Source organism: Martes martes, assembly GCF_963455335.1.
Source record: "Martes martes genome assembly, chromosome: 18".
Taxonomy (NCBI): Eukaryota; Metazoa; Chordata; class Mammalia; order Carnivora; family Mustelidae; genus Martes; species Martes martes.
In genome coordinates this window covers 21020912-21045890 of record NC_137906.1, presented here as the reverse complement: position 1 = coordinate 21045890, position 24979 = coordinate 21020912, and the positions used below count along the sequence as shown (strand labels likewise).

Here is a 24979-nt window from a genome sequence, read left to right as displayed (position 1 = left end):
GCACTCCCCTCCTGGACCTAGGACTCTCGCCCAGGCTCAGGGCCCCAGGAAGCAGAGGAAGGAGGGCACCAGAAACAACACCACCATTTTGGGGGAAGAAGGTGATACTTGCTATTTCTGGAAAATGCATCAAGGTAGTCCTTGTGGGAAAAGTCAGAAGTTGTGGGGGACTGACTCTCTTAAGCTAATTTGACAGTTTAGGACTAAAATAAAAAAATAAAATAAAATAAAATACTTGGAGGAGCACCACGATCTTTTCAGGCTTTTAATGGTCTTAAATCTGCCCCGATCCAGCCCACAGGACTTCGTCTTAAAACACCCTTTCCTTTTCCGTCCCCAGAACCCAGCCTCTGAGACTTGAGCTGTGCCTGAGGTCTCCACTTCCTGCCTGGACCTCAGGAGTACAGCCCCCCAGCCTTCAGCTGCCCCAGAGCCCCCACCGCATCAGCGACCCGGGAGTCCAGCCTTCCGGCCTCTCTCACCTCAGCCTCCGGCAATTCGGGAACAGGCTCCTCCTTGGTCAGCATTGGGGGTTCATCGGTGCTGCCTGCAGTTACGGCCCCAGGATCTGGAATATCAAGTGGAGAGACATTCCCTGAGCAGCTGCTCCGCACCACAGCACAGACCCGGGGCCAGGGGATACGGAGGAGGGCGTTGAGAACCTGGCTGCAAGCCAGGCAGAAGCCACAGGAAGGACACGGAAGCGGGATCTCGACATGGTGAGCAGGATTTGATCAGGGAGACAAATGGGGCACGTCTGAGGCAGACAGAACATATGTTTAGTGAGTACAGATTGTAAGCCTGGACTCCCTGGGTTCAAATCCTGACCTTGAGCCTGTGACTTAATTCCTCTGGGCCTCCGTTTCCCCATCTGTAAATGGGGACAACGAGAAGGAGACTGTGGTGAGCATGAAATGAGATGTTATGGATAAAGCCCTTAGCATAGTGTCTTGCTCACAGCACCGGCTCAATAAATGCCTGTTGTTTTTCTCTTAGTAAAGATGCGATCGAGACACAGTCCACAGGCCCAGGTCATGGTATTGTTGCAAAGGAACAAGGAGACCAGCAGGGGTCACTCACTGGGCCCAAAGGGCAAAGTGGAGGAGTCAAAGGCCATAGGGAGCCACTGAAGGCTTTGAAGCACAAACGATCCTGCCAAATTTGTGCTTTAGAGAAAGTTGCTCTGGCAGCTGTGTCAAGGAGACCCATAAGGAGGCTGGAGCCAGGCAGAGGTGAGAGATGGCGCTTGCAGACCCATTTGGGAGGTGGTTCAGACCAGGCAGGGTTTTGACTATTTGAAACAAAGAGGAGCTGAGGAGGAATTCTGCCCCAAGATGCTGGCTCACTGGCTATGTGAGCTGGGGAGACTTGTTTCTCTGGGTTTCAGCTCCTCACCCACTTATGGGGATCATAACCTTCATGGGGTTATAGTAAGGATATAAAACATGTCCAGTGCTTAGAAGGGTGTCTGGGACACAGAGCTCAGTAAGTCTTAGCTGTTATTTTCACGTCCTAATCACCCTCAGGAATACCACTATTATTTATTCCTCAACAAATATTTATTGAGCACATTCTATGTGTTCTACGCTCTTCTGAGGATTTAGTAATGAACAGGAGCAACATAAGCCCAAGGTTCAGAAAGCTGACATGAGGTGGGAGCCAGGAAAGAAACTGGAGTAGTAAAAAAAATAAAACTTACATGGAAATCTCAGACAGTGATTAGTTATCTAAAGACCTAGAGAAGCCAGATGAATGAGACATTCACTGGAGGTAGGGCAGTGACTTTCTGCAGGAGTCAGGGAAGGCCTCCGGGAGGGAATAACACAGGAGGGGAACAGGTACAGGTAGAGGTAAGCTGCTGGGTTCAACTTTGCAGAGGACAAGACTCAAAGGAGAGGGCTGCTGGGAGTCACCTGGTCCTACCTCTCTCTTGGCCCAGCCGTGGGGGCTGAGCATCCTCTGGGACCCCTTCTGGTGGTCCAGCAGGTGACACCGGGCGGCTGGGCTGGGGGGTGCCCCCAGGGCTGGGCTCGGTGCCCTTTTGCAGGGAGCCTTCTGAATGGAAACTCTGGTTACTGTTCTCATCTGTGGGAGCAAAAACCGAGCCGGTTGGGCCTGAGGGTCCCAAGCCCCTCCCTCAACCCCCCAGCCCACACCGCCCCCAAAATCCCAGGATCCCTAACATACCATTGAGATCCAGCAGGATGAGAGGGCCACCCCCTCGGGGACTGGCGCCCCTGCCCCGCCGCTCCCGGCCTCGGGATCTCTCTCCCCCACCACCTGCCCTCCGTCGCTCCTGGGGGTTAGAGGGATAAGGGTCAGTGACAGCTTTTCAGTTAGTGCTTGCAAAGCCCTCCAGTGTACAAGTAAGGAAACTTAGGCAAAGAGAAGCAAAAGGCCCTGCATCAGGTGACAGTGGTTGGTACCGTGGGTTAGGTCTTGAACTCAGGGGTCTGAAACAAGAAAAAGGGAGAAGGGGGTGGAGTTGCCAGTAATTGTTAGCATCTGTCTTGGCTGCTGCATTTGAGGTCTCAGAGTGGGACTGGAGGTGGAGGCCAGGGTTGGGAGGGGACTGCCTGAGGTTGCACAGATGAAGGGCCTAGTGTGGGAGAGTCTGCTCACCTCCTCCTGGGGGTCCACCACTGGCACCCACTTGAAGATACGAAGGGAAGTGTCGCCCACAGTCACCCAGCGCTTCTCCCTGTGGGAGGGTGGGGGGGACTGGGTCAGAGTTCTGAGGAGAGAGCCCCCCGGCAGGAGCTGAACACATATGGGGAGACCTGTGGAAGGGGCAGTGGTGCGGTTTTGCTAATGGGGCATAAAGTCAGAAGGAGAAAGAGTCCTGCAGACCCCAGGCCATACACAGTGGTGCCTCTGGGGAGAGAGCATGGCTTGGGGCTATAGCTCTGCAGACCCCTGGGGTATACAAGGGAGAAAGGCTTTGGGCCCGGCTGGGAACCATAGCAAAGAAGATCCTGGGCACACTTGAGGGAGGAGTGTCAAAGCTTTAGGGGGCGGGGCATAAATGAGGGTAAGGCTTGGGAACACGCTTTGTAGACCCGAGGGTGTAGCCAGAAGGGGGACAGAGCCCTGGAGCTCCAGGGCGCAGCCGGGGGCACACCTAACAGCTGGGGACCACGGCTGGCGAAGGGGGGGTAGATGCATTTGGGAGAGAGTGGTCCCGCCAGGTCCCATCCCTGGCCCCGGGGCAGCGCTCACCATCTCCGGACCTTCTCGATGGTCGCCATCACCTTCTTGATGTCATCCTTGGCCCGGCTCCGGGTCTCGGCCCGCACGGTCCGGCCGGCCATGCTGGCGGGACTGGGGCCGAGGCCGAGCCCGCGGCTGGGCCGCCTCCCGTCCGGCGGGCTCAGGCTCGGCGCCAGACCAGGGCGCCGCTGTCTCGGCCTGCAGTCCCTCCGGGAGTTGGCCGCGCCCTCCCTCGCTCCCCAACGCCTCCGCGAGTCCCCGCCCCGTTTCCTGCTGCCGCGCCCCGCCCCGGCCCGTCCCCGGAGCGGCGGGGCGGCGCGGGCGGCCAGAGCCCAGGCCTGGAAGTCGGTCGGCCCCGCCCCGACCGGGCCCGCCCCCTCGGGGCGCCCCGACGCGCAGCGCCCCCTACCCGCCGCCAAGAGGGAGGGTTGGGGACAGCTTGGCGCCAGGACTCGCGCGGCTGGGCTGAGGAGGTGCGTTCAGACCACGTGGGCACGGGGAGGAGGAGGCGGGCGCGAGAGGGTCACTGTCCCAGCCCGCGTCCGCAGCGCGGGGGCGGCCCCGAGTGCTGTGTGCACCGTGTGCGTCCGGCCGCCCCTGGCTGGCACTCCCGCGCTGTCTAGCTCTTCCTCCAGCCCTTCGTTCAGCGATCTATTCACTGAGCGCCCATTACGGACCAGACGTTGCAAATAGGAGTAGAGGTCTCTACCTGCCAGAATGGCTAAAATGAGAACGACAGACCATATCAAGTGTAGGCAAAGAAGTAGAGCAACCAGACCTCTCGTGTTTCTGGGGGAGTGGAAATGGGTAGAGATGCTTTGGAAAACGGGCGGTTTTCTGGAGAAGCTGAACTCGCACCATCCAGCAATTCTGCTCCTAGGTCATTAACAACCAACAGGAATGCGTGGGTATGAGCACCAAGATATGTGTACCGGAATGTTCATAGCGCTGTCGATAATGGCCTCAAACTGGAAACAGCCCGTCAAGAGTAGAGTGGAAGCGGAATTGTAGCCCATTCATACAGTGGACACAGCAGAGAGTGATGTCTCGCACAACGGGGTTATGTCTCATGAAAGGAATCAGATACCACTGTAAACACTGTATGATTCCTTTTATATGAAGTTCAAAACAGACAAAACTAATCAATCGGTGTCAGGATAAGTGGTCACCCTTGAGAGAGACTGAAAGGGAGCTCTTGCACTGCTCCTGTTCAGTTTCTTAACCTGAAACTGATTAAGATAGTGCTGGTCACTCCTCCCCGACTGTATTTACTTTGAATATTCACCAAACCGTATGCTTTTCCCTATCTATTATACTTCAATTAAAGGCTTACTTAAAATGCGTGTGATTTGGTTGAGTTTATTTGAATCTCTTTTTGCCAGCAGATAACAACATGTGTTGCTATGTGTGTGTGTTTCAAGGGTTTGCCTCTCGTCTCTGTGTGTTTTGGTGTGATTATGTCCGGAGGGGTTAAGGTATAAGGAGGGGGATTCTGACCTAATCTGGAGCCAAACTGCCCCTGGGCAAAATCCCAGCTCTTCTTGTCCAGTGATCTTGGGCGACTCACTTATCTCTATTCCTTCAGCTGTAATACGAGAATAAGTTAATATGTAACTCCCGGAACAATGTGCCTTGCACATAGTAAATGCCCAATAAATAATCACCGTTCATAAGTGCATGATTGTGGCCCCTACCAACAGTCTGGCTTCAACTGTTCCTCCTATGCTCTCTGCCAGTTGATACCTTCCTTTATTCTGGCAGTTGACTGCTCATGGTAATACCTTCGCAGAAACACAGGACTCCTTCCCAGTCCCTTAACTCACAAACCCCATTACCTACTGTTGTTGATGGTCACCTCCATCAGGCTGTGAGCTCCTCAGGAGGCCAGAGACCAAGGCCTCCATCAGACTGTGCGCTCCCTGGGAGGCCACAGACCAAATATGGATAGTCTCTGGGTCCCAGAGCCTGGGACAATTAGGTGCTTGGGAACCACTTATGGGTATAAGTGTGCACAGACCATCCATAGTTTATCTGCACCTGGTCAGTGGGGTTGATATGTCGGTATGAACCCCTTACCTGTCTCTGAAGCTTGTTCCAGGGTGAGAATGAAGGTCTGTATGCAGTAAATGTGTGTACATCAGAGGGGTTCTCTTACTGGGCCTGGTAAGGTGAAGTGAGCGGCTGCCGTTATCTATTCCCCTTCTAGTAGATGTGACAAGAGAGCGTGAGCAGAAAAGTATCTAAGATAGGCCAGGAGGTATGTGTCTGGGCAGGTGTGGCCCAAGCTTGAGGGCCCTCAGCGACGCCTCTCTAGCACCCAGCTCCCCCCTCCCCCCCAGACAGAAGGGAGGACCAGCACATTCCTGTCTTGCCAGCTCCACCCTCTCTTATTCCGCTCCCCCCTACCCCCCCCCCCCCAGCTTTCTCCGAAAAGTCTCGCTCACTAAGCCTTGCCCCGGGTCAGAGCCTGAGCCTCCTCCTCCCGCCGGTACCAGGGCTGCCTCCCAGGCCTGGGCACACCCAAACTCTAGGTTTTGAGCCCACCACGCAGACAACCTGCCAACCCCCGTCAGGCCCCTTTCCTGACTGGGCAGCGCGAGCAAGGAGCTGAGCTCAGAGCCAAGGAATCCTGCCTGGGGCGGGCGGTGGGGCGGGGGGGATTGTTTGGGGTCTGAGCCCTGATTGGTTGCGCCCGGACCACGCCCCTACCCCTTTCCCCCTTCTCCCCCTTCGAAAGGGGGGCGTGTAGGCAACCGGGATCAGCCAGGGGCCAGCATGAGCCGGAGGGAGGGAAGTCTGGGTAAGGGGCTGAAGGGCTGGATGCCCAGTGCCCGAGGGGAGCAGGGGTCAGAAGGGCTGGAAGCTGGGGTCTGGGTCCCCACCACCCCCGGGTCCGGGAAGGGAGCGGCCTGAGCTGGGGAGAGCAGGGCCCCGGTGTCAGGTAACGAGCGGGTGAGCTGCGGGTGAACTGTGGGAAAGGACAAGCACCGGAGTTTAGCGGAGGCCTGGGCTGTGACTTCAGGGACTTGGAATCAGGGTTTAGATCACAGGTTCGAGTACACCTTGGGAGAAAGGACCGGGGTCGCAGCTGGGGCTGGACGCCGGAATCCTCTGTATTGGTAGTATTGGGAAAGAATCAGAACTGCGGACCAGAGGGAGGGATAGAGTTAGGGAAGGAAGTCTTTGGGCCACGGGAGCTAATGAATGACAATAGGCGACGAAAGTCGAGGCTATTAAGGATAGAGACTAGCGGTGGGAAACTCTGACGCGGGGAAGGGGGGAGCTGGGGGGAGCTAGGGGGAGCTGGGGGGCGGGGCGGGAATTGCCGGGCCAAGACTACATTCCCCAGCATGCCTTGGCACGTGCGCTGGACTCTCGGGAAATGTAGTCGTCCTTCCGGGGCTCCACCCCCTAGCTTACGCTAGGGAAGGCTAGTCACTGATGCTGCAGGTGCCCTGCCCAGCGTCTGCACAGACTGTTCTTTGGGGAGGACGTGGGACTTTAGTTTCCCAATCTGTAGAATGGGTTTAAGGGATCATTCCGATTCGAAGTTCTGTGCTTCAGTGATGTTAAATTTCACCAAAAATCAGTGAGGTATGGGGATATGTGAAACCTTCCCTCAAAGGACTCCCAAGCTAAGGCCGATTCACAGATAAAAGAGACATTCAAAAACAACCTTGGGAGTATAAACAAATGGCCTTAAGTAAAAGGAAAAAGGCAATTTAAGGGAGAGGTGAATCCAGAGATCACACTGAGGAGGCAATATTTTAATTTGGCTTTAATAGGATTTAACAGTGATTTGGGGTCAGGGAATACATTTCAGGCAGGACAACTGTTTCACAAATATTCGGCGTCTCATTTACCATCAGTTGGAATGGGGCAAAGGCTGCCTGGCTTGAAAGCTGGAGAATTCAGAGCAGAACTTGTAGGTTCAGGAAGGAAGAGCCAGCCTGGAAGAGTAGTCAAGGAGCAGGGGTCTGGGTTGCCCTCATTCCTCCCCCTTTTTCCCACCAGAAGATCCACAGGCTGACTCCTCCATCTCACCCCTTCCCCACTTGGAGGCCAAGATCCGTCAGACACACAGCCTTGCCCGCCTCCTCACCAAATATGCTGAGCAGCTGCTCCAGGAATATGTAAGTGGGAATGAGGATGGGGGTGCCAGAGGCCTGAGGAATGGGGAAGTACAGATCACAGAGGTTCCTGACCACTAATTTTTCTGACCTCGCTTCCCAGATACAGAAATTGGAGCAAACTGGAGGACTCTCCCTGTGCTCCAAATGCCCCTCTGTCTGCCTCAGCTTGGAGGTTCCCCCCACAGTGCATTAAGACAGAGGCTGAAAGAGCTAAAAAGAATTCTGGTCTGGGAGTCAAGAAACCTAGGTTCCAGGCTTTCTGTGATCTTGTCACCTCACCTCCATGGGCCTTTGTCTCCCCAGCTATTAAAGGAGACAATTTAAGAAGATGAGTTGTGAACTCTTCTACCTATGCTATGCAGAGAGACTGAGAAGGGTTTCAATTTAAGGCTAAAATTCCAGCCCAAGAGGGGACTTTAACAGAGGAGGGGAATTTGCCAATGTCTTTGGTTGGGCATAGGGCCCTGCCCAAGGAAGGAGGGTATTTCCATCAATTACTCTAGTGTAATGGAAGTGTAATGGAAGGAGGGTATAGTTTTGAATCAAATAGACTGTAGGCCTGGTAACTTACTGTGACCTTGGGCACTAATGGCAACATGAAAAAATAATGATGTAACAGTTATGGAAGTGGGGTAATAGAAAGAACTAACTTTGTGGTGCTATGAACTTTGGTTCAAAATCCAGCTCTGTCCTTTCCTAGATGGATGACCTAGGGCAAGTCAGTTTACCTCTTCAGCCTCCATATCCTCATTTGCAAAATCAGCATTATCATAATCATCATACTTATTTGGAAAGATTAGGAATAATGTTTAAAGCAGCAAACAGTGCCAAACCAGAGACAAGATGTTAGAAAAGGATAAATGGTATTGTTGTAGCATTTTTACAAATTACAAATCTCCATTAATTTGTTTGTTCATACAACAGTTATTCATTGAGCCCCTGCTGTGTGCCAGGCAGGTACAGAGGTGTTGGAGGATGGGGGGGGGGGGAACTGACCAGGGTTTTGCCAGTATCTTTGTGATTCTCGGGAGATCCCTGGTAGAAAGACAGGCCGGGAACTGATCCCCCATTTTACAGATGACAAGGCAGACTCAGAGAAGGGAGATGGTTTCACATGCAGCTGCACAGCTAGCAAGTGGTGGAGTCAGGATTTGCACCCGGGTCTGTAAAATAGCATTAATGATATCGCTGACATTCACTGTGCTCCTCCAGGGTGCCAGCATTTGCCTGAGCCATTTTAACATGCTCATGACTACCCTATTAAGAAGTTGATACTTCGTCTCTATTTTATTTTTATTTTTTTTAAGGATTTTATTTATTTGACAGAGAGAGAGATCACAAGTAGGCAGAGAGGCAGGCAGAGAGAGATGGGGGAAGCAGGCTCCCCGCCGAGCAGAGAGCCCGTCGTGGGGCTCGACCCTAGGGCCCTGGGATCATGACCCTAGTTAAAGGCAGAGGCTTTAACCCACTGAGCCACCCAGGCGCCCCTGTCGTCTCAATTTTAGAGACGAGGACACAGGCACTGGTGCAAAGCCCACTTGTTGTGGTTGTGGTTGTTCTGGAGTATCTCAAACACAACAACTTTGTTGGGAGGAATGCGTCATTTGGGAGGGGGTAAACTGAGGCCCCAGCGAGAGGAGGAGAAGGAGAGTGGAGAGGTTCCGTCGCGCCTCGCGCCCCCCCCCGCCCCCCACTGACTGCCATATCTCCGCAGGTGCAGTACCAGGGAGACCCCTTCGGGCTGCCCGGCTTCTCGCCCCCGCGACTGCCGGTGGCCGGCCTGAGCGCCCCCGCACCCGGCCACTCGGGCCTGCCCGCCCCCGAGCGGCTGCGGCTGGACGCCGCGGCGCTCACCGCGCTGCCGCCGCTGCTCGACGTGGTGCGACGCCACCAGGCGGAGCTGAACCCGCGCGCTCCGCGCCTGCTGCTGCGCCTGGAGGAGGCGGCGCGCCAGGTCCGGGCCCTGGGCGCCGCGGTGGAGGCCGTGCTGGCCGCGCTGGGCGCCGACGAGACCCGCGGGCCCCGGCCCGAGCCCGCCGTCGTTGCCACCAACGCCGCAGCTGCCGTCACCGACGGGGGCGTCTTCCCTGCCAAGGTGCTGGGGCTCCGCGTGTGCGGCCTCTACCGCGAGTGGGTGAGCCGAACCGAGGGCGACCTGGGCCAGCTGGTGCCCGGGGGCCCGGCCTGAGCGCGGGGCACGGGGCTGCAGCTCGCTGTCATCCGCTCGTCGTCCGTCTCCGTCTCTGTCTCTCTGTCGGTTCCTGGGGAGCCCCGACTGTCTCCATCCCTCTGTCTCTTTGCTTTATGTGCTCTCCGTGTCTCTCTATCGGACCTCCCTGTGTTCCTGGCTCTTCCCGTGGCCATCACTTTCTTGCTTTCCCCCTCTTCTCCATGGCTTGGGCCTCCGTCTCTCCTGGATCTCCCCCTTCACCCATCTCTGGGGGACCTCTTTGTCTCCCCTTTTCTCCATCTCTTGGCTCTCCTTGGCCCCATGTGAGCATGCGCCTCGCTCTGGCCTTTCCTGGCGGGGTGGTAGGGCTACTTCAGACAAATTTCAGCCACCTTCCCACCGCGCCACGCCCCCTGCTGTGCTCTCCCTCCCCCATCCGGGCCCTTTGGATGGGCCCCACTTCCTTCTCCCTTGGACCTCCTCCTCCTTCACCTCTTCTGCTGTGTCCCTGCACCTCCCCTCCCCCCAAGCCAGGTCTATGGAGAGAAAAGATCAACACCTTAAAAGAGTTTTATTTCTGAGAATAAATTAATTTTTTTGTAAATAAAATGTTTAAAAATAAAAAGAACACTAACGTTACCAGTATATATAGTTGTTGACAATGGCGAGACACCTTTGAGGAGAATAGGATCCTTGGGCCACAGCCTGGTCTCCCAGACATACCCAAAAGCCACAATATAAATAGGAGTTTCACAAATGCCCCCAGGCCAAGGATAACATCAGTCACTCTAGAACAGGAAGTGGATGTGTCCTGAGCAGTAAACATCTAGAGGAGTCCTTACTTTTTCAGCTGGACTTCCATTGATCGAGAAGTGAAGTCCCTCAACATGGAAAGTTGGAACAGAGGGCCTAGTCAGGGAGGTAGACCAGGGGAGGCAATGAACTCCAAAGAAGGGAGGCCTCTCTGCTCAGAAAGCACACGGCTTCCCACAGAAGTGAGGTAGAGACAAGAAGACCTCTGCAAACTTACAGGAGCAGGAGGGTCTGAGGGAGAGCCCAGGAAGGAGACCCACTGTCCTCTCCCTGCAGAGTGCGAAGTGAAGCCTCTTCAAAAAGACACTTCTTTCCACCCAGGATGTGGGCAACCAGGACCCCTGGATTGAGAACTCACAAAATGATATCCATAGAGTTCCCCCCAGATCTGGAAGGGAGGCCATAGGACCTAGGCAGGAAAGGCCCAGGCAAAAGGGACTTGAGGCTTACTTCCTAGGTAATATCCCCAAATATACACACCCTGTCTGCTAGACACGACGTGTCTCCTTTCTTGCCAAGAAGCAAGGCAGAGAAGAGTCCGCTGGGAAAGAAGTGTTGCAGCCTCTGACAGGAAGTCCTGCCTCCTCTATCCAGGGTACTTGGCCTTGAGCAGAGCCAAGTCCCTCACAGCTCGGTCTGTCCAGTGGCCATATTCCCGGGTCACTACATAACCTCGACATTTCCTCTCAAAGGCTGAGGCCCCGAAGGGGACAACCCCAAGAGTGTCCTCTTCAGGGGGGATGGGCAGGCCCAGGGCGGTCATGATGGCAGCCATGTTGCCCAGCAGGCCTTGGGCCCTGAGTCTTGCAGCCCCGAGCTGAGCCAGCAGGATAGGACTGCCAGGGTTAAGGTCTCGCTGGTCGTCCCCCACGAGCTGGAGGTGCTGAGTCAAGGCCAGGAAGGCCCCCTGGGCATGGCTCAGCCGCTCCCCGTCATCCAGGGCATGCCAGGTCTTGAAGGAGACGGCGGCAGGAGGCAGGCTGCTGAGCTGAAGCTCGGGGGCTGAGAAGCCAGGGTCACTGAAGGGGCTGCCCTGGTGCTGGAGCTGCACGAGAGACAGAGACAGGAGTGCAGGGACTGAAGTGGTCCCCTGGGGCTCCCCCTGGCTTCACATCTGACATCTTCCCAGGGGGAGCTGGTAGACATCTCCTAGCACAGAGCCTGGGCTCTGTGATGGCCCAGTTTCATGTACAAGTTGTACCACTTTGAATCACAGCTTCAGTAATTCCCATGCATCGGTATTCTTGTGCAAACAATGAGAAGTGCTATGTAGAAAGCACTTAGCACAGCTCCTGGCATACAATAAGGGCACGATAAGCCACTGTTTATAATATATTAATATCATAACACTATGTATTATTTATTATACTATTTTCAGTCTAAAGAACTGACGGTGTAATTAGAGTCTCTATGGTTCTTTTTTATTTGTGGCATTTAGTTATTTACGCTTATTAATTTTATTATAATCATTAATAAATAATTGTTAACATTATTAAATTTAGTTGAGTGCCTTCTCCGTTAAAGTTCTGGCCTCCACGAACCTGGACCTATAGAATCTGGATGCCCGCTGATAAATCCCCAAGTTGATAGACCATCTAGTCCTCCATTCCTCTTTCACAGGTGAAGAAACCGAGGTTCAGGGTACCCAAAGCTAACCAGGGAATGGCGGCAGTTACAGGACTAGAAACTACATTTAGTAACTTCACACAGGTCTGGAATATAGTACAATGGAGAGTCACAAACCCTGGGGCCTCTAGGGGCTAGGCAGGTTGTGTAACTTGGGGAAGAAAGCAGAACTAAGATGGGGTAGGGGCCAGGAGTGTCCCTGTGCTTGTTGGAGACAGGCAGTTGTGTTCAAAACTTGAACAAGTATATCATGGCCCAAACAGAAAACACCTGTGGGTCAGATTCAGCTGGCAGGCTGCTAGTCTGAGCTGCTAGACAGAAGGGGGTGGGGAGAGGGGAGGATTGGCTTCAATGCCACAGACCAGGGTTAAGATCCTGGTGCTGCCAGTGATTTAGCTGTGTGACCTTGAGCAAATTTTTCACCCTCTCTGAGACTCAGTTTCCGTATCTGGTTATAACTCCGTCTCTCCGAACTGTTTGAGGAGTCTGTGAGGGAAGGGGGATGCGTGCCTAGCGCAGCATCAGGCTCAGGTAAGCACCCAGCACGAGGTCTTTCTCTGTCTGTGCCGCCTTTGAGTCTTGTAACGGTCCTGAAAGGTGAGCAAAAGCAGGATCCCAATTCCATTTTGCAGATGAGGGAGCTGAGACGGAGAGAGAGAAGGAACGACTAGCCCAAGGTCACCAGCCATCAGTGACAGTGTTGGAGTGAGTCTCTAGTGCACGGAGCCCCTGAACCCTCAGACTTGTGGAGGAAACTTCTCCCGACCTTGCTCTGCTTCCACTACCCGGGGCTGGGCCAGGAGGGCAGTGTCCCGCTGCCCTCGTCCCCTGCTTGTGCCCCGTGTCACTCACATAAGTCTGCAGCAGCGCTGATGTATTCTTCTGCATGTAGAGGGCCAGGCTATAGGCCTGACTGATGGGCTCAGCTGGGGAGATGGGGGCCCCCGGACTGAGGGGCAGCAGCAGCAGCGTCAGCAGGCAGAACGGGGCTGGCGGAGGAAATCAGAGGTCAGCATCCAATCCCCGAGCCCGCCTGCTGGTTCATTCATTCTCTGTCGCAACTCTTCCCATGGGCACAGCCCTTGTGGCCTGCAACAATTGTGTGTATCCAAGTCGGGGCCGCGTCACCCTGTAAGGAGATTATTTCCAGCCCAGAACGTTCCACGGGACCCCAGACCCGATGTATTCAACTTCCTGCTTGACATTATTGGATACCAATAAGTGTCTCAACTCAAAGTCTCCAATACCCAACTCTGGGTTCCTCTTCTGCGCTCCCTCCCAGTCTTCCCCATCTCAGGCAAGGGCACTTCCACTCTTCCCCTTTGCTCAGGTCAAAACCTGGGATCCTCTTTGGTGCCTCATTCTCTCTTGCTGTCCACATTCACCCCACAGTAAACCCTATCGGCTCTGTCCTTAAAAGGTAGCCAGTCCAGCTCTGTGTTTCTTGGTCTGAGTGCTCATGACAAGGATATGATCATTTTGTGAAAATTCATTGAGCTGTACGCTTCATGAGTTGTGTATTTTTCTGTTTGTTCTTCTCAATAAAAAGTCTTAAAAGTTGACAAGAGGCACTGAGAATCTACCTGCTTTCCCCCTCCTTCCATTGCCACCCCCTGGGTCCCAGCCACCAGCCCTTCTCACCCAGTAGCCTCCCCCCACCTGTCTCTGCTTCTTTGACACTTGCTGACCTCCTCCCCAACAGCCCCCCAGTTCAACTAGATCCCTCCTGTGCCTGAATTCTTCCTCTGCTCAGACCTCACACAGTGGAAGTGAATAAACCAAAGCCCTTAGGTGGCCTGCAAAGCCTTGCCCCTCTGTACTGGCCTCCCATTCCATTCTCCCCCAGGCCTTTGCCCTTCCTGGGCCCTGCCGGGACCACCCCAAACCTTCCCAGCCGCTGGATCCTTCTTGTTCTTCAGGCCTCAACTCAGATAAGCTGTCCTCACTGCGTATCAAGAGCCCCTCCCCCTCCCCGATCTATAGGCTTCAGAAACTTTTGCTATTTAATTTATTTAATTATTTGTCTGCTTGTTTGTTACTGTCTCTCCCCCTAGAATGTTGGCTCCAGGAAAGAGAGAACCTGCCCTGATTCATTTGCTGCTGGTTCCCCAGCACCTAGCACAGAGCTTAATAAATATTTGTTGAATGATGGAGCACTCCCATGAACATCCTTATCCCAAACTCTTTAGGCACCTTTGACGGTGTGCTTATTTTATTTTATTTATAAAGATTTTATTTATTTGACAGAGATTACAAGTAGGCAGAGAGACAGGCAGAGAGAGGAGAGGGGGAAGCAGGTTCTCTGCCAAGCAGAGAACCCCATGCGATGTGATGCGGGGCTCCATCCCAGGACCCTGGGATCATGACCTGAGCCGGAGGCAGAGGTTTTAACCCACTGAGCCACCAGGTGCCCCAAGGGTATGCTCATTTTAAATTTGAATAAATGCTTTGAAGTGTCCCCTTACAGCTCAGGCCCCGTTCTCTTCCCAGTGTGAGGCTGGGGCGGTGGGGGGGGGGTACCTAGGGTCATGAGCAGGAAGCAATGGAGATGAGAAGCAAATTGTGATGGTCTCCTTTGTTCCCCTTTCTACATTCCTGAGTTCCCTAAGTTTAGAACTTAAGGGAAGGCTGAAAGTGAAGGCCCATTCGTTCATGCATTTGTTCAAAAAATTGGCTCATTGCACTCACCTTCTATCACACTGCATTATAATGTACTTATTTTTTTAAAAGAATTTATTTATTTAATTGAGGGAGAGAGAGAGAGAGAACACGAGTGGCGGGGAGGGGCAGAGGGAGAGGGAGAAGCAGAGTCCCTGCTGAGTAGGAAGCCCGATGTGGGTCTTGATCCCAGGACCCTGAGATCATGACCTGAGGAGTGAAAGGCGTTTAACCAACTGAGCCACCCAGATGCCCATAATTTACTTACTTATGACGATGATGTGTATCGTCTGTCTGCAGAATGAAATCTCCATGAGACCATAGCTTTTTGTCTGTTTGTTCACTGCTGTATCCCCAAATGCTTAAAAACTACCTAGCACCTCAATAATTCTTGAATGAATGAGTGAGTGATGAACAAAACCTTCTGAGTGTAAGGATTTGGAGGTTCCTAGCATGCAAAGAAGCAGCCAGGCACATGAGTCCTAAGGGCTAGAGACCCCGGAGGGTACCTTTTCCCCGCCTGGTCTCTAGGCCCTGGAACTCCACACACCCCCCCAACTCACCAAGCGAATAGCTCATGCTCTCTCCTTGGCTCCTTCCTCCTCCGGTCTCTGGATTTTTCTGGGGCACCTGTCCTCCTGCCCCTCAGGTGGCTTTATACCTGGACTGAGCGCTGAGGCCGCCCAAGAGGGAGGGAAGGAGTCACACCCTAGAGTGGGGGTGTGTGTTGGGGAGGGCCGCACAGGTGCAGAAGCCCCAGAAGCAAAGGACAGGCTGGGAGGGGGACACTGAGGTGACACCATAGTCTTCTACAGTCCCCAAACTCGACCTTAAGACCTGGTTGCTGGAAGGGAGGGGTCAAAGGCGGGAGGGGATTATCGGGGGACAAAGGGGCCGCCCTGCTCCCTGCTGCTCCGCACGTCCTGGGATCCAGTTACTCGGGAGAAGGCGGCCTCCTGCTCCGCCCCCACTGGGACCCAGGCATTGGGCCCTGACCTCCAGGGAGTTTGGAAAAGGGATGGGAGTGGTGGCTTGTGAGCAACATCACTCACACCAAGGTACCTTAGACACAGGAGCGTGTGCACATCTACACACACACGTTGGCACATGGGCGCACACCAGATATGTGAGCGCATATTCGTTCATTTAAGTAGTACTGACGCCCACTGTGTGCTGGTCCCTGTTCCAGGTGCTGGGATAGAACAGAGAACAAGTCAGACAAAAATCCCTTCCCTGGCTCGGGAAGCCTGGGTGGCTCAGCTGGTTAAGTGGTTGCCTTGGCCTCAGGTCATGCTCCTGTTCCTGGGATCGAATCCTGCCTCAGACTCCCCGCTGCTCCCCCTGCTTGTGTTGCGTGCTCTCTCTCTCTCTCTCTCTCTCTCTCAAATAAATAAATAAAGATTTAAAAATTCCTGGCCTCACGGAGCTCACACTCCAGTGGGCCTGGCCACCTGTGTATGGAACCACAGGCCCTACAGACGGAGGGTGCAAACACGTGTGCACGCAGACACAGGCACACATGTGCACACAGAGCCACCCACAGAGGCCCCCGCAGAGGCACATGTGCAGAGCAGACAGGTCCATACGTGGGTGTACACACACCACAGTCCCGTGTGTGAACACAGACACACGTGCAGCTGGAGGTCAGAACTCTTGAGATCTGGGCCAGTGGTGGCCCTCTGCCCAGACATAGCACATACAGACACACACCTAAGGCCCTTTCCAGCTGGGAAAGCCTTGTCACTCAGCGGGGTGGCTGGGTTCTGGTCCTCCTTCACAAGGTCCCCAGTCTCTCCATAAGGGAGCATTGTTTGGTTCTCAGTCCCTGCCCACACACTGGGTCAGAGTGCTCAGGCAGAGCCGGCCCCCCACCCCCGCACTGCTCCTATCCAGTTGGGGGGATGGAATACTGCTCTACCTTCCTCCCTGGTGTGGAGAAAGAAGGCCCACAGCTTTCCTGCAAAGGCAGGAGATACACCTGTTCATTCATTCACCCATGTCTACATTCAATTAGCCGATTTCTTTTTTTTTTAAACATTTTATTTATTTATTTGACAGAGAGAGAGATCACAAGTAGGCAGAGAGAGAGGGGGAAGCAGGCTCCCCGCCACAGCAGAGAACCCGATGCGGGGCCTGATCCCAGGACTCGGAGATCGTGACCTGAGCCGAAGGCAGAGGCTTTAACCCACTGAGCCACCCAGGCGGCCCTCAATTAGCCGATTTCGATGGGACCTCTACTGTGGACTGGCATCAGGGTGAGTAATAAGATGGGCCAGGTTCCTGCCACGTAAGGGTGCCCAGTCCAGAGGCGGACACCAACAACAAGTATGTGAACTGATAAAAACAAAATTTCCTGGGGCGCCTGAGTGGCTCAGTGGGTTAAAGCCTCTGCCTTCAGCTCAGGTCATAATCTCGGGGTCCTGGGATAGAGCCCCGCATCGGGCTCTCTGCTCAGCAGGAAGCCTGCTTCCCCCCCCCCCCCGCCCCTGCCTGCCTCTCTGCCTACTTGTGATCTCTGTCATATAAATAAATAAAATGTTTAAAAAAGAAAAAAAATTTCCCAAAGCAACAAAGTGCTGAGAAGAATCCAAAATAGGTTGATGTGATTAGCCCAGGTGGGGGGAGGAGGTGGTAAGGAGATGTAATAAGGCGCCTGAGGCCCAGAGAAGGACATCTGGTTAGCTAAAGTCACACAGGAAGGCTGAACAGATCCTAGACTCCTGCTCCCCAGCTTGGGACTGGATCTGGGGTGGCTCTGATCCGAACTGTGAGCTGAAGGAAGGAGAAATTTGAAGGAAAGATGGGCTCTGGGGGGGTGATCCTAAATTGGATCTCCAAGGCAGGGGGCTCCCAGGGCTGCCAGAAAGGGCCCGTGAGGGGTAGTGGTGATGTCAGGGGATTAGACTAGGCCCTTTGAGTGGGTGCACTGAGGCGTAGGCCAGGCCAGGTAGTGAAGGGGGAGGTGGAGAGGGAGGAGGAGGAGGAGGGCAGGAGGGGCGGAGGGGAAGAGGGAGGCAGATACTCGATCTGGTGCTATTCACAGGTGGATGGTGGACGTGGGGCTGGGCCTCACCCCAGAAGGCAGGTTTACCCTCATACAACCCCACCACCTCCTCCTTCTCTTGGGGGCTTCCCTTTCTTTCTCTCTCTTGGCCCCTAGGTGCCCTTCACAGCTGGAGGAACTGGCCCCTAGCCCAGGCCCAGCTTTACCCCCAGGCATCTGTCTTGGCAAAGGTCATCAATTTTGTCACCCTAACCATCCCCACCTCGCAGCCCATCTGTCTCCATCTCTGTTTTGGTCTCACTGAAGCTGATGCTTGGGGACCCCCCAAACTCAGGAGCCAGCAGACTTGGGTGTGAGTCCTGCCTTTGTCCATCACTAGCTGGAGTGAATCCCGCAACCTCTCTGAACCTGCCTTTGTCCATCACTAGCTGGAGTGAATCCCGCAACCTCTCTGAACCTCTCTGGAAACTGGGTAATACTTCCCACCACGTTGGCTCTCGCTGACCCCACCCACCAAATGCCTTGATCCCTGCTATGAGGACCCTCCTGGGTCCCCCCAGGGTCACCCCAGTGGCATAGAAAGCCTCCAACCAATGGAAAAATCTTTGGTGCTGCATGATCTCACACTTGGAGGCCCATCCCCACTTGGAGGCCATACATACGCTCCTGAGAGATCTCCCCTGTCCCTCCCTTTCAAGCATAACCCCAGTGTCACCTAGCAGGTCGCATAATGAGGCCCATTCAGAACAAACACATGTGAACTCCAAATCAGAACCTCACCCTGACCCCCATATTAAGCCCAAGCCCATGCTTCCCCCCACTACAAATCTTCACCCTTCCCTCTCCAGGCAGACAACAGCAAGTGCAAAGGCCCTGAGGTGGGAGCATGGGTGACAGGTCTCAGGAGCAGACAAGGATGGCAGAGAGAGCAGAGACCCTGGTGTCTGGTGAGAGATGACAGGCTGGGGAAAGGCAAGTGGCATCTTGCCCTCTCCCACCATCCATGTCTTCCTTGACTTCCCAGTGCCCTCAGGACACAGTCTTAACTCTGAAGACTGCCCTTTGAGGCCTGCGATCCCCCAGTCCATGTGCAGCCTTGCAGCTCACTTCTTGCTCTTCCCCACCTTCTACCTCAGCCGCGCAACCTACTTACAGGCCTGCCTCAGGTAATTCTCCCCGCACAGAAAGCCTTCCTGCTCCCCGTTTACCTGACACAGTCCTTCTTTTATGTTAACCTTCAACTCAGGCTTTTCCCTCCTCTGGGAAGCTTTCCTGGTCTCCTCAGCCCCCTTGGGGCTCCCACATGTCCCTAAGTCCCCCTTTCCATTTACTGATCACCCTACATTGTCATTCTCAGTCTCCCAGGCTTTCTGCCCAGTGTGACAGGTGGCAGGGACTTCTCATCTCTGCAGCCCCAGCACCGGGCCAGGTTCAAGGTGACACCTAAGTGAGTATCAGCTGAAGGAAGGTGGGAGCATCATGGTTCCAGCCTGAGACTCTGCAAAGCCAAGCCAAGCCAGGGAGGCTGGTTGGCCGAGCAGATCCCCTAGGTCAGCACCTCATCCTAATGGGGCGGCTGGCTGAAGAGGGGGGTGAGGGTGTTTGGAAGAGAGGCCCCCAGTGCAGGAATCATCAGGCTGAGGAGTGCAGCCTGCTCCATTCACTGTTCCAGAGCCCCAGGTGGTGGCGAGGGGGGCCAGGGTACCTCCCTTCTGGGGGGCAGCCCAGCCACACCACCTCCAGCATTTCTCCAGTGCTTCCTAAGGGCTCCAGTGTCTCACACTTCCTTTACAGAACCCCATGGGCTGGATAGTGCTGTATTCCCATTTCACAGGTGAGGAGACTAAGACACAGCGAGATCACCTGGTCACTTCGGGATCACAGAGCCCACAGGGAGCAGTGGTAAGATTCAAACCCGGCCCTAGAGCCAGAGCTCCTTATGTTACCGTCACCTCTCATTTCTGGGACTTGACGCTTTCCGGCTCCTGGGGCCGGAAAGGGGCCCTTTGGGGTTATGTGACAGGCGACTGGCCCCCATTTTGCAGATGAGATTGTAGGAGGGAATGAGATGAGAAGATAAGGAAAAGAATCACTTTCTTTTTAGCCTCTTTTATGTTACTAGTCACTTTATACATAGATGTCATTTTATCCTTGTAACAACTCTGGGAAATAGGTTCTGTGGTTACTAACGAGGTTTAGAGAGTTCAGTGACTTCTGAGGATCGTGCAGAGAATGACTTCTGGAGGCCTTGAATGCAGGACTGGCTCCAGTGTCCGGGCTGTTCCCTGCCGTCCCCAGACGAGGCTCCCTTGTTGTCCCGTTATCTGCACCACCATCTGTCCCCAAGCTGCTTGGACACTGCGATGACCAAGTGAGAAGGCAGATCCACTGGTGATCTGCCTGGACATCCTAAGCCAGTCCCAGCTCGGCCCTTGGCCACCTCTGGAATCCAGCAGAGCGTTGCCCCTGCTTCCCGAGTGGCCCTAGGCTGGAGGAGGAGGGCCCCAGGGAGAGGCGTAACAAGCCCTGTCCTAGGAGCAGAGTCCAATGGGGGATTAGGGTGTTGGATTAAAAACTGGGAGAAAGTGGAGTTGGAGTGAGCAAGTCTGTCCCTCTGTTCAGCAGGTATCCACTGAATTCTCACTCTGTGACCAGACTTCCCAGAGAAGTCTGATCAGGTGAGCAGACTCCATGGAATAAGAAAAACGACTCCAAAGCTCTATTACGTTAAACACGGTGTGAAGGAGACACAAAACTGGACAAGCAGCATAATGGAATGACAGAAAGTCCAGGCATAGATCCATGGATACATAACAATTTAGAATATGATAAAAGGGTCATTTAAAATGAGGAAGGATAAGGATAAACTATTAAAATCAAAGGCAGGGCACCGGGGTAGTGCACTCATTTTAGCGTCTGACCCCGGGTTTCGGCTCAGGTCCTGATCTCAGTGTTGTGAGCTCGAGCCTAGCGTCGGGCACTGCGCTCAGCGAGGAGTCTGCTTGAGATTCCCTCTCCCTCTGTCCCTTTAGCTCATGCTCTCTCTCTCTCTCTCCCTCGCAAATAAATAAATAAATCTTTAAAATAAAATAAAAGGCATTAGGACAGCTGGAAAATTATATGGAAAAGTTGGAACGAGATCCCGTAATGCATGCTGCCAGTGTCCCACTCAGATCCCTTTTACTAGCAGGGCACCTAGCTTCTGGCTGATGTGACTGCTGATGACTAGTGACCCACAGCTGCCTCCTTTTTTTCCTTCTGACTGAGGGACCCATTTACAACAACGGAATTGTGGTGGCGGACACGCTGCATTTGCTGTCCCGTCCAGAAGGTGCTGTCCTCTTAGGGTAATGGAACAGCTTCTGGAAGGTGCAGCTTAAATGGCAGCATGAAGAGGACCCAGCGCTATCTTTTAGAATGCAATATATACCATAAGCCAATGGCTGTTTTATAGTCTGTGCCACAGAACATAGGTATATGAGTCTAGAAACCCAGGATTAGAGAAGCAGGAGTGGTCCTGCTTCCCATCACTCCCAGTAACCTCTTTGGGGAATTTGTGCTGCCAGCCCGCTAACTTTAGGACCTGTGCCTCTAGAGATCCTAACTCCCAGAGTGGGGACGGACATTTCTGCCAGGGACCAGGCAAGAGTCCCAGTGCATTTTGAGCTACACCTGTCTCCTGGTCACTTTGGTCTCCTTGTGCTGACAGATCAGCAGGCAAAGGAAAGACTTGCCGTATTGGCAGGGTTACTAGACATTGGTATCACTGGGAGGTAGGACTGCTGCAGCAGGAAGAGGTTTAGCACTCAGGTCATCCCCTGGGACAGCTCCAGAAAGCCATGCTGAGTTTGATTCGTACCATGGCTTGATAGGGCGTGGTAACTAGGGAGTCACCCCTTCAAGAGGAGGGCCAGTGTCAACCCACCAGGTAGGCTATGGAGACCAGCAGAAATACTGGCTGAAGTCAGGAGTAGAAGGGAAGGGACGGCTGGAATGAGTGAGTGGCAAAGGAAGGAGTTGGTGACTATCAGGGAAGGCTCTAGAACTAATTCTCCTCTTCCAAGTTTACCTAGAAATTGTGACCCATCAGAATCCTGGAGTAGCTGTACCTGGACGGAGAAAACTTCAGGGGGAAACAAGTAGATCTGAGCAGTGCAAAGGTGAACTGTAGTGCATTCTGTTGGGGCCCCACCAGATCCTTTTACGACAGTAGACCCGTCGCCCAGCTGCCCCTGTCTCTGGAGAAGTGCCCAGCACCCCTCCTCCTGGCTGACCTTGGCCGATGGCAGATTGGCACAGATGTAAGGAAGGGCTTACCTCCAGGTGAACTCACCTGGTAATACAGTTTGGGCTCCAGGGCTTCCTCTAGGGTCAAACCAAAGCTGGTTAACAGCTGAAACCACATACTTGCTCCCGTTTCCTCCCTGCCCTATCTGACGACCTCATTTTTCTTCTGAGAATGTGTCCCAGTTGGTGGAGCCCATCTTAGGCTGTTTCTGGGGAAATCTAACCTAAGGCAGATCCCTTTCTAATACCGTTAGGAATAAATAAATGATAGATTAAAGATTTACATGTGAAAGAAATCTCTGAAATTACTAAGTAAAAATATAGAAGAATATTTTAAAAGCTTGGACTTGAGTGTTAATTACAATAGCAAAGACAAGGCAACAACCTCGGCGTCCTAGGTTGTTGATGATGAGGGGATAAAGACAATGTGGTATGGACGTACAACGGGATACTATTCAACCATAAAAAAAAATAGGAAATCCTGATATTTGCAACAACACGGATGGACTTTAACAGCATTATGCTAAGTGAAATAAGTCAGACCGAGAAAGACAAACACTGTATGATCTCATTTATTTGTGAAATCTCAAAAAAACGAATGCATAGAGAAAGTGATCAGATTTGTGTTGCCAGGTAGGAGTTGGGGGGGTGGAGGAATTACAGGAAGATGGTTGAAATGTGCTGAGGGAATAAATCCTAAAGGTTGTCACCAAAGGAAAAAACATTCTTGTGTAATTACACGAGGAGATGAATGTTAACTAAACTTATGGTGGTAATCATTAAATATATACATATTGACGCCTGGGTGGCTCAGTCAGTTAAGCGTCTGCCTTCAGCTCAGATCATGATCCCAACTCCTGGGATCAAGCCCCACATGGGGCTCCCTGCTTAGCGGGAAGCCTGCTTCTCCCTCTCCCACTCCCCCTGCTTGTGTTCCCTCACTCGCTGTGTCTCTCTGTGTCAAATAAATAAATAAAATCTTAAAAAAAAAAAGATTGTTGTTTTGAGGTGACTGAATTTAGGAGACAATAGAATACTAAAACCAGGACTGTGTGACATGCTTGGCATAAAAACGGAGAGTAATAGAATGACATAGATTCAGTAGCAATTTGCAGAAAGAGTTCAAAAGAGAAGGGGGCGCTTGGGTGGCTCAGTCATTAAGCACCTGCCTTCGGCTCAGGTCACGATCCCAGGGTCCTGGGATCGAGCCCCCCACATTGGGCTCCCGGCTCAGCGGGAAGCCTGCTTTTCCCTCTCCCTCTGCTGCTCCCCCTGCTTGTGTTCCCTTTCTTGCTGTGTCTCTCTCCGTCAAATAAATAAATAAAATCTTTTAAAAAGGGTGTTTAAGGGACGCCTGGGTGGCTCAGTTGGTTAAGCGGCTGCCTTCGGCTCAGGTCATGATCCCAGTGTCCTGGGATCGAGTCCCGCATCGGGCTCCTTGCTCAGGAGGGAGCCTGCTTCTCCCTCTGCCTCTGCCTGCCAGTCCTCACTCTCTCTGACAAATAAATAAATAAAATCTTAAAAAAAAAAAGGGTGTTTAACATTTCACACTCCCCAGAATTTCTTAAATCTTCAACAGTTCATATGCAATTGGGCTGATTTTCCCATAAATAGTTTAAGTTGCCTTAGCGAGCAGTAGAAACCTTTGCTTGGCAAACTGAAAAACCAGGTTGTCTCTCCCATACAAGGACTTGAATGTATCTGTGCTTGCCAGTAACACTTGAGTGTGTGAGGACACGTGTGAGAATACCTCTGGGACCAATTCCCCCCACTCTACCTGTAACCTAATCCCTTTCTTTCTCCCGTAAGAGCTTGAGTCCATGAATCCAGAGAGTAGGAGAGGGAACAGTTAGGCACAGCCTCCTACCAAGTAAATGCTGTGAGAATCATTCTATCCTGCAGACGAGGAGACAGAGGTTCAGAGAGGTGAGGTCACACAGCGCTCCACAGAGGGTGTGAAAGCCAAGCCTTTAGACCAACTCTGTCCGGCTTCCAGCCTCCCGAGGATGTAAGGATCCCCTGGGATGCTCTTAAAGGTCCAGATCCCTGGTCCCTACTCCAAGATTCAGGAAGTTCCAAGGAGCCAGGGCGTCTGCATCTTTGTACGGGAGACACCACCCTATCTCCCTGGGGATTCCGGGTCCCACTTTGAGGGACACTGATTAATACACACGACCCTGTCTTCCAAATAGGACTGGGCCTGGCAAGAAAAAGGCCACAAGGGGGGCACCTGGGTGGCTCAGTGGGTTAAAGCCTCTGCCTTCGGCTCAGGTCATGATCCCAGGGTCCTGGGATCGAGCCCCGCGTTGGGCTCTCTGCTCAGCAGGGAGCCTGCTTCTCCCCCTCCCCTCTCTCTGCCTGCCTGTCTGCCTACTTGTGATCTCTGTCTGTCAAATAAATAAAAATAAAAAATAAAAATATATTAAAAAAAAAAAAGAGAGAAAGGCCACAAGACATAGGCGAACTGTTGTAGACAGAGATTCAGGAGACATAACCACGGGATTAGTTATCTACTGCTGTGTAACAAGTTACCCCAGAACCTTGTGGTTTAAAATAACTTGCATAATTTCCATTTTGGTGGGTCAGGGATCCAGGCTGAGAGGCTCTCGCAAGCCTGCCGACAATGTCAGGGCAGCAGTCATCTCGAGGGGCACAGGCAGCCACTTCCATGTTCACCCACGTGATGTTGGCAGGGTTTGGTTCCTCAAGGGTTGGTAGTCCGAGGGCCTCAGTCCTTTCCTGGCTTTTAGTGGGAGGCGGCTCTCAGGTCTTGCCACGGTGGCCCTCTCCATGGGGCAGCTCACAACATGACATCTTGCTTTATCAGAGAAGCAGAGAAGAGCCGGAGAGGAGTGCTGAGATGGAAGTCACAGACTTTCGCAGCCTTCTCTTGGAAGTGTGGTCCTATCACTTTTGCCGATTCTAGTCATTGTACAAGCAAGTCACGAGCTCCAGCCTACATCAAGGGGAGCAGAATACCAGCAGGCAAGGATCACTTGGAGCAACACCAGAAGCTCCTTATTTCAACAACCAAGTGCAATGTGTGAGCTTGGTTTGGGTCCTGACTTCAACAAACCA

At 53.1% G+C, this 24979-nt stretch overlaps 3 protein-coding genes across 4 annotated transcripts in view; 1 reads left to right on the top strand and 2 right to left on the bottom strand.

The window, feature by feature from the left end:
- BCL7C (BAF chromatin remodeling complex subunit BCL7C) overlaps positions 1-3534 on the bottom strand; it is a 39300-nt gene extending 35766 nt beyond the window's left edge. Inside the window, exons 1-5 of one of the 2 annotated variants that reach the window (XM_080829871.1) lie at positions 3220-3534; positions 2623-2701; positions 2188-2296; positions 1924-2085; positions 483-568 (exon numbers count right to left, since the gene is read on the bottom strand). In XM_080829871.1, coding sequence (XP_080685997.1) covers positions 483-568; positions 1924-2085; positions 2188-2296; positions 2623-2701; positions 3220-3311 — 528 coding nt within the window. In that variant the 5' untranslated portion in view covers positions 3312-3534. The remainder of the gene's footprint in view (positions 1-482; positions 569-1923; positions 2086-2187; positions 2297-2622; positions 2702-3219) is intronic. The other variant, XM_080829870.1, reaches the window with a different exon arrangement.
- Positions 3535-5942: 2408 nt separating this feature from the next.
- Positions 5943-10157, top strand: LOC308359669 (cardiotrophin-1-like). The gene is made up of 3 exons (XM_080830880.1): positions 5943-6010; positions 7225-7343; positions 9058-10157. The coding sequence occupies exons 1-3, from the start codon at positions 5986-5988 to the stop codon at positions 9529-9531; spliced, it is 618 nt and encodes a 205-aa protein (XP_080687006.1). The 5' UTR covers positions 5943-5985; the 3' UTR covers positions 9532-10157.
- A 755-nt stretch (positions 10158-10912) lies between these two features.
- Positions 10913-15189, bottom strand: LOC308359401 (cardiotrophin-2; the record flags this gene model as incomplete). Its single annotated transcript, XM_080830434.1, has 3 exons — positions 10913-11371; positions 12805-12941; positions 15174-15189. The coding sequence occupies 3 exons, from the start codon at positions 15187-15189 to the stop codon at positions 10913-10915; spliced, it is 612 nt and encodes a 203-aa protein (XP_080686560.1).
- Between the last annotated feature and the right edge of the window lie 9790 nt (positions 15190-24979).

Excerpts from the sequence above, each read along its gene's own strand:
- LOC308359669 (XM_080830880.1), top strand. The coding sequence starts at position 5,986 with ATGAGCCGGAGGGAGGGAAGTCTGG. Across the intron at positions 6,011-7,224 it reads CCGGAGGGAGGGAAGTCTGG|AAGATCCACAGGCTGACTCC; the intron begins GTAAGGGGCTGA and ends TTTTCCCACCAG. Across the intron at positions 7,344-9,057 it reads AGCAGCTGCTCCAGGAATAT|GTGCAGTACCAGGGAGACCC; the intron begins GTAAGTGGGAAT and ends ATATCTCCGCAG.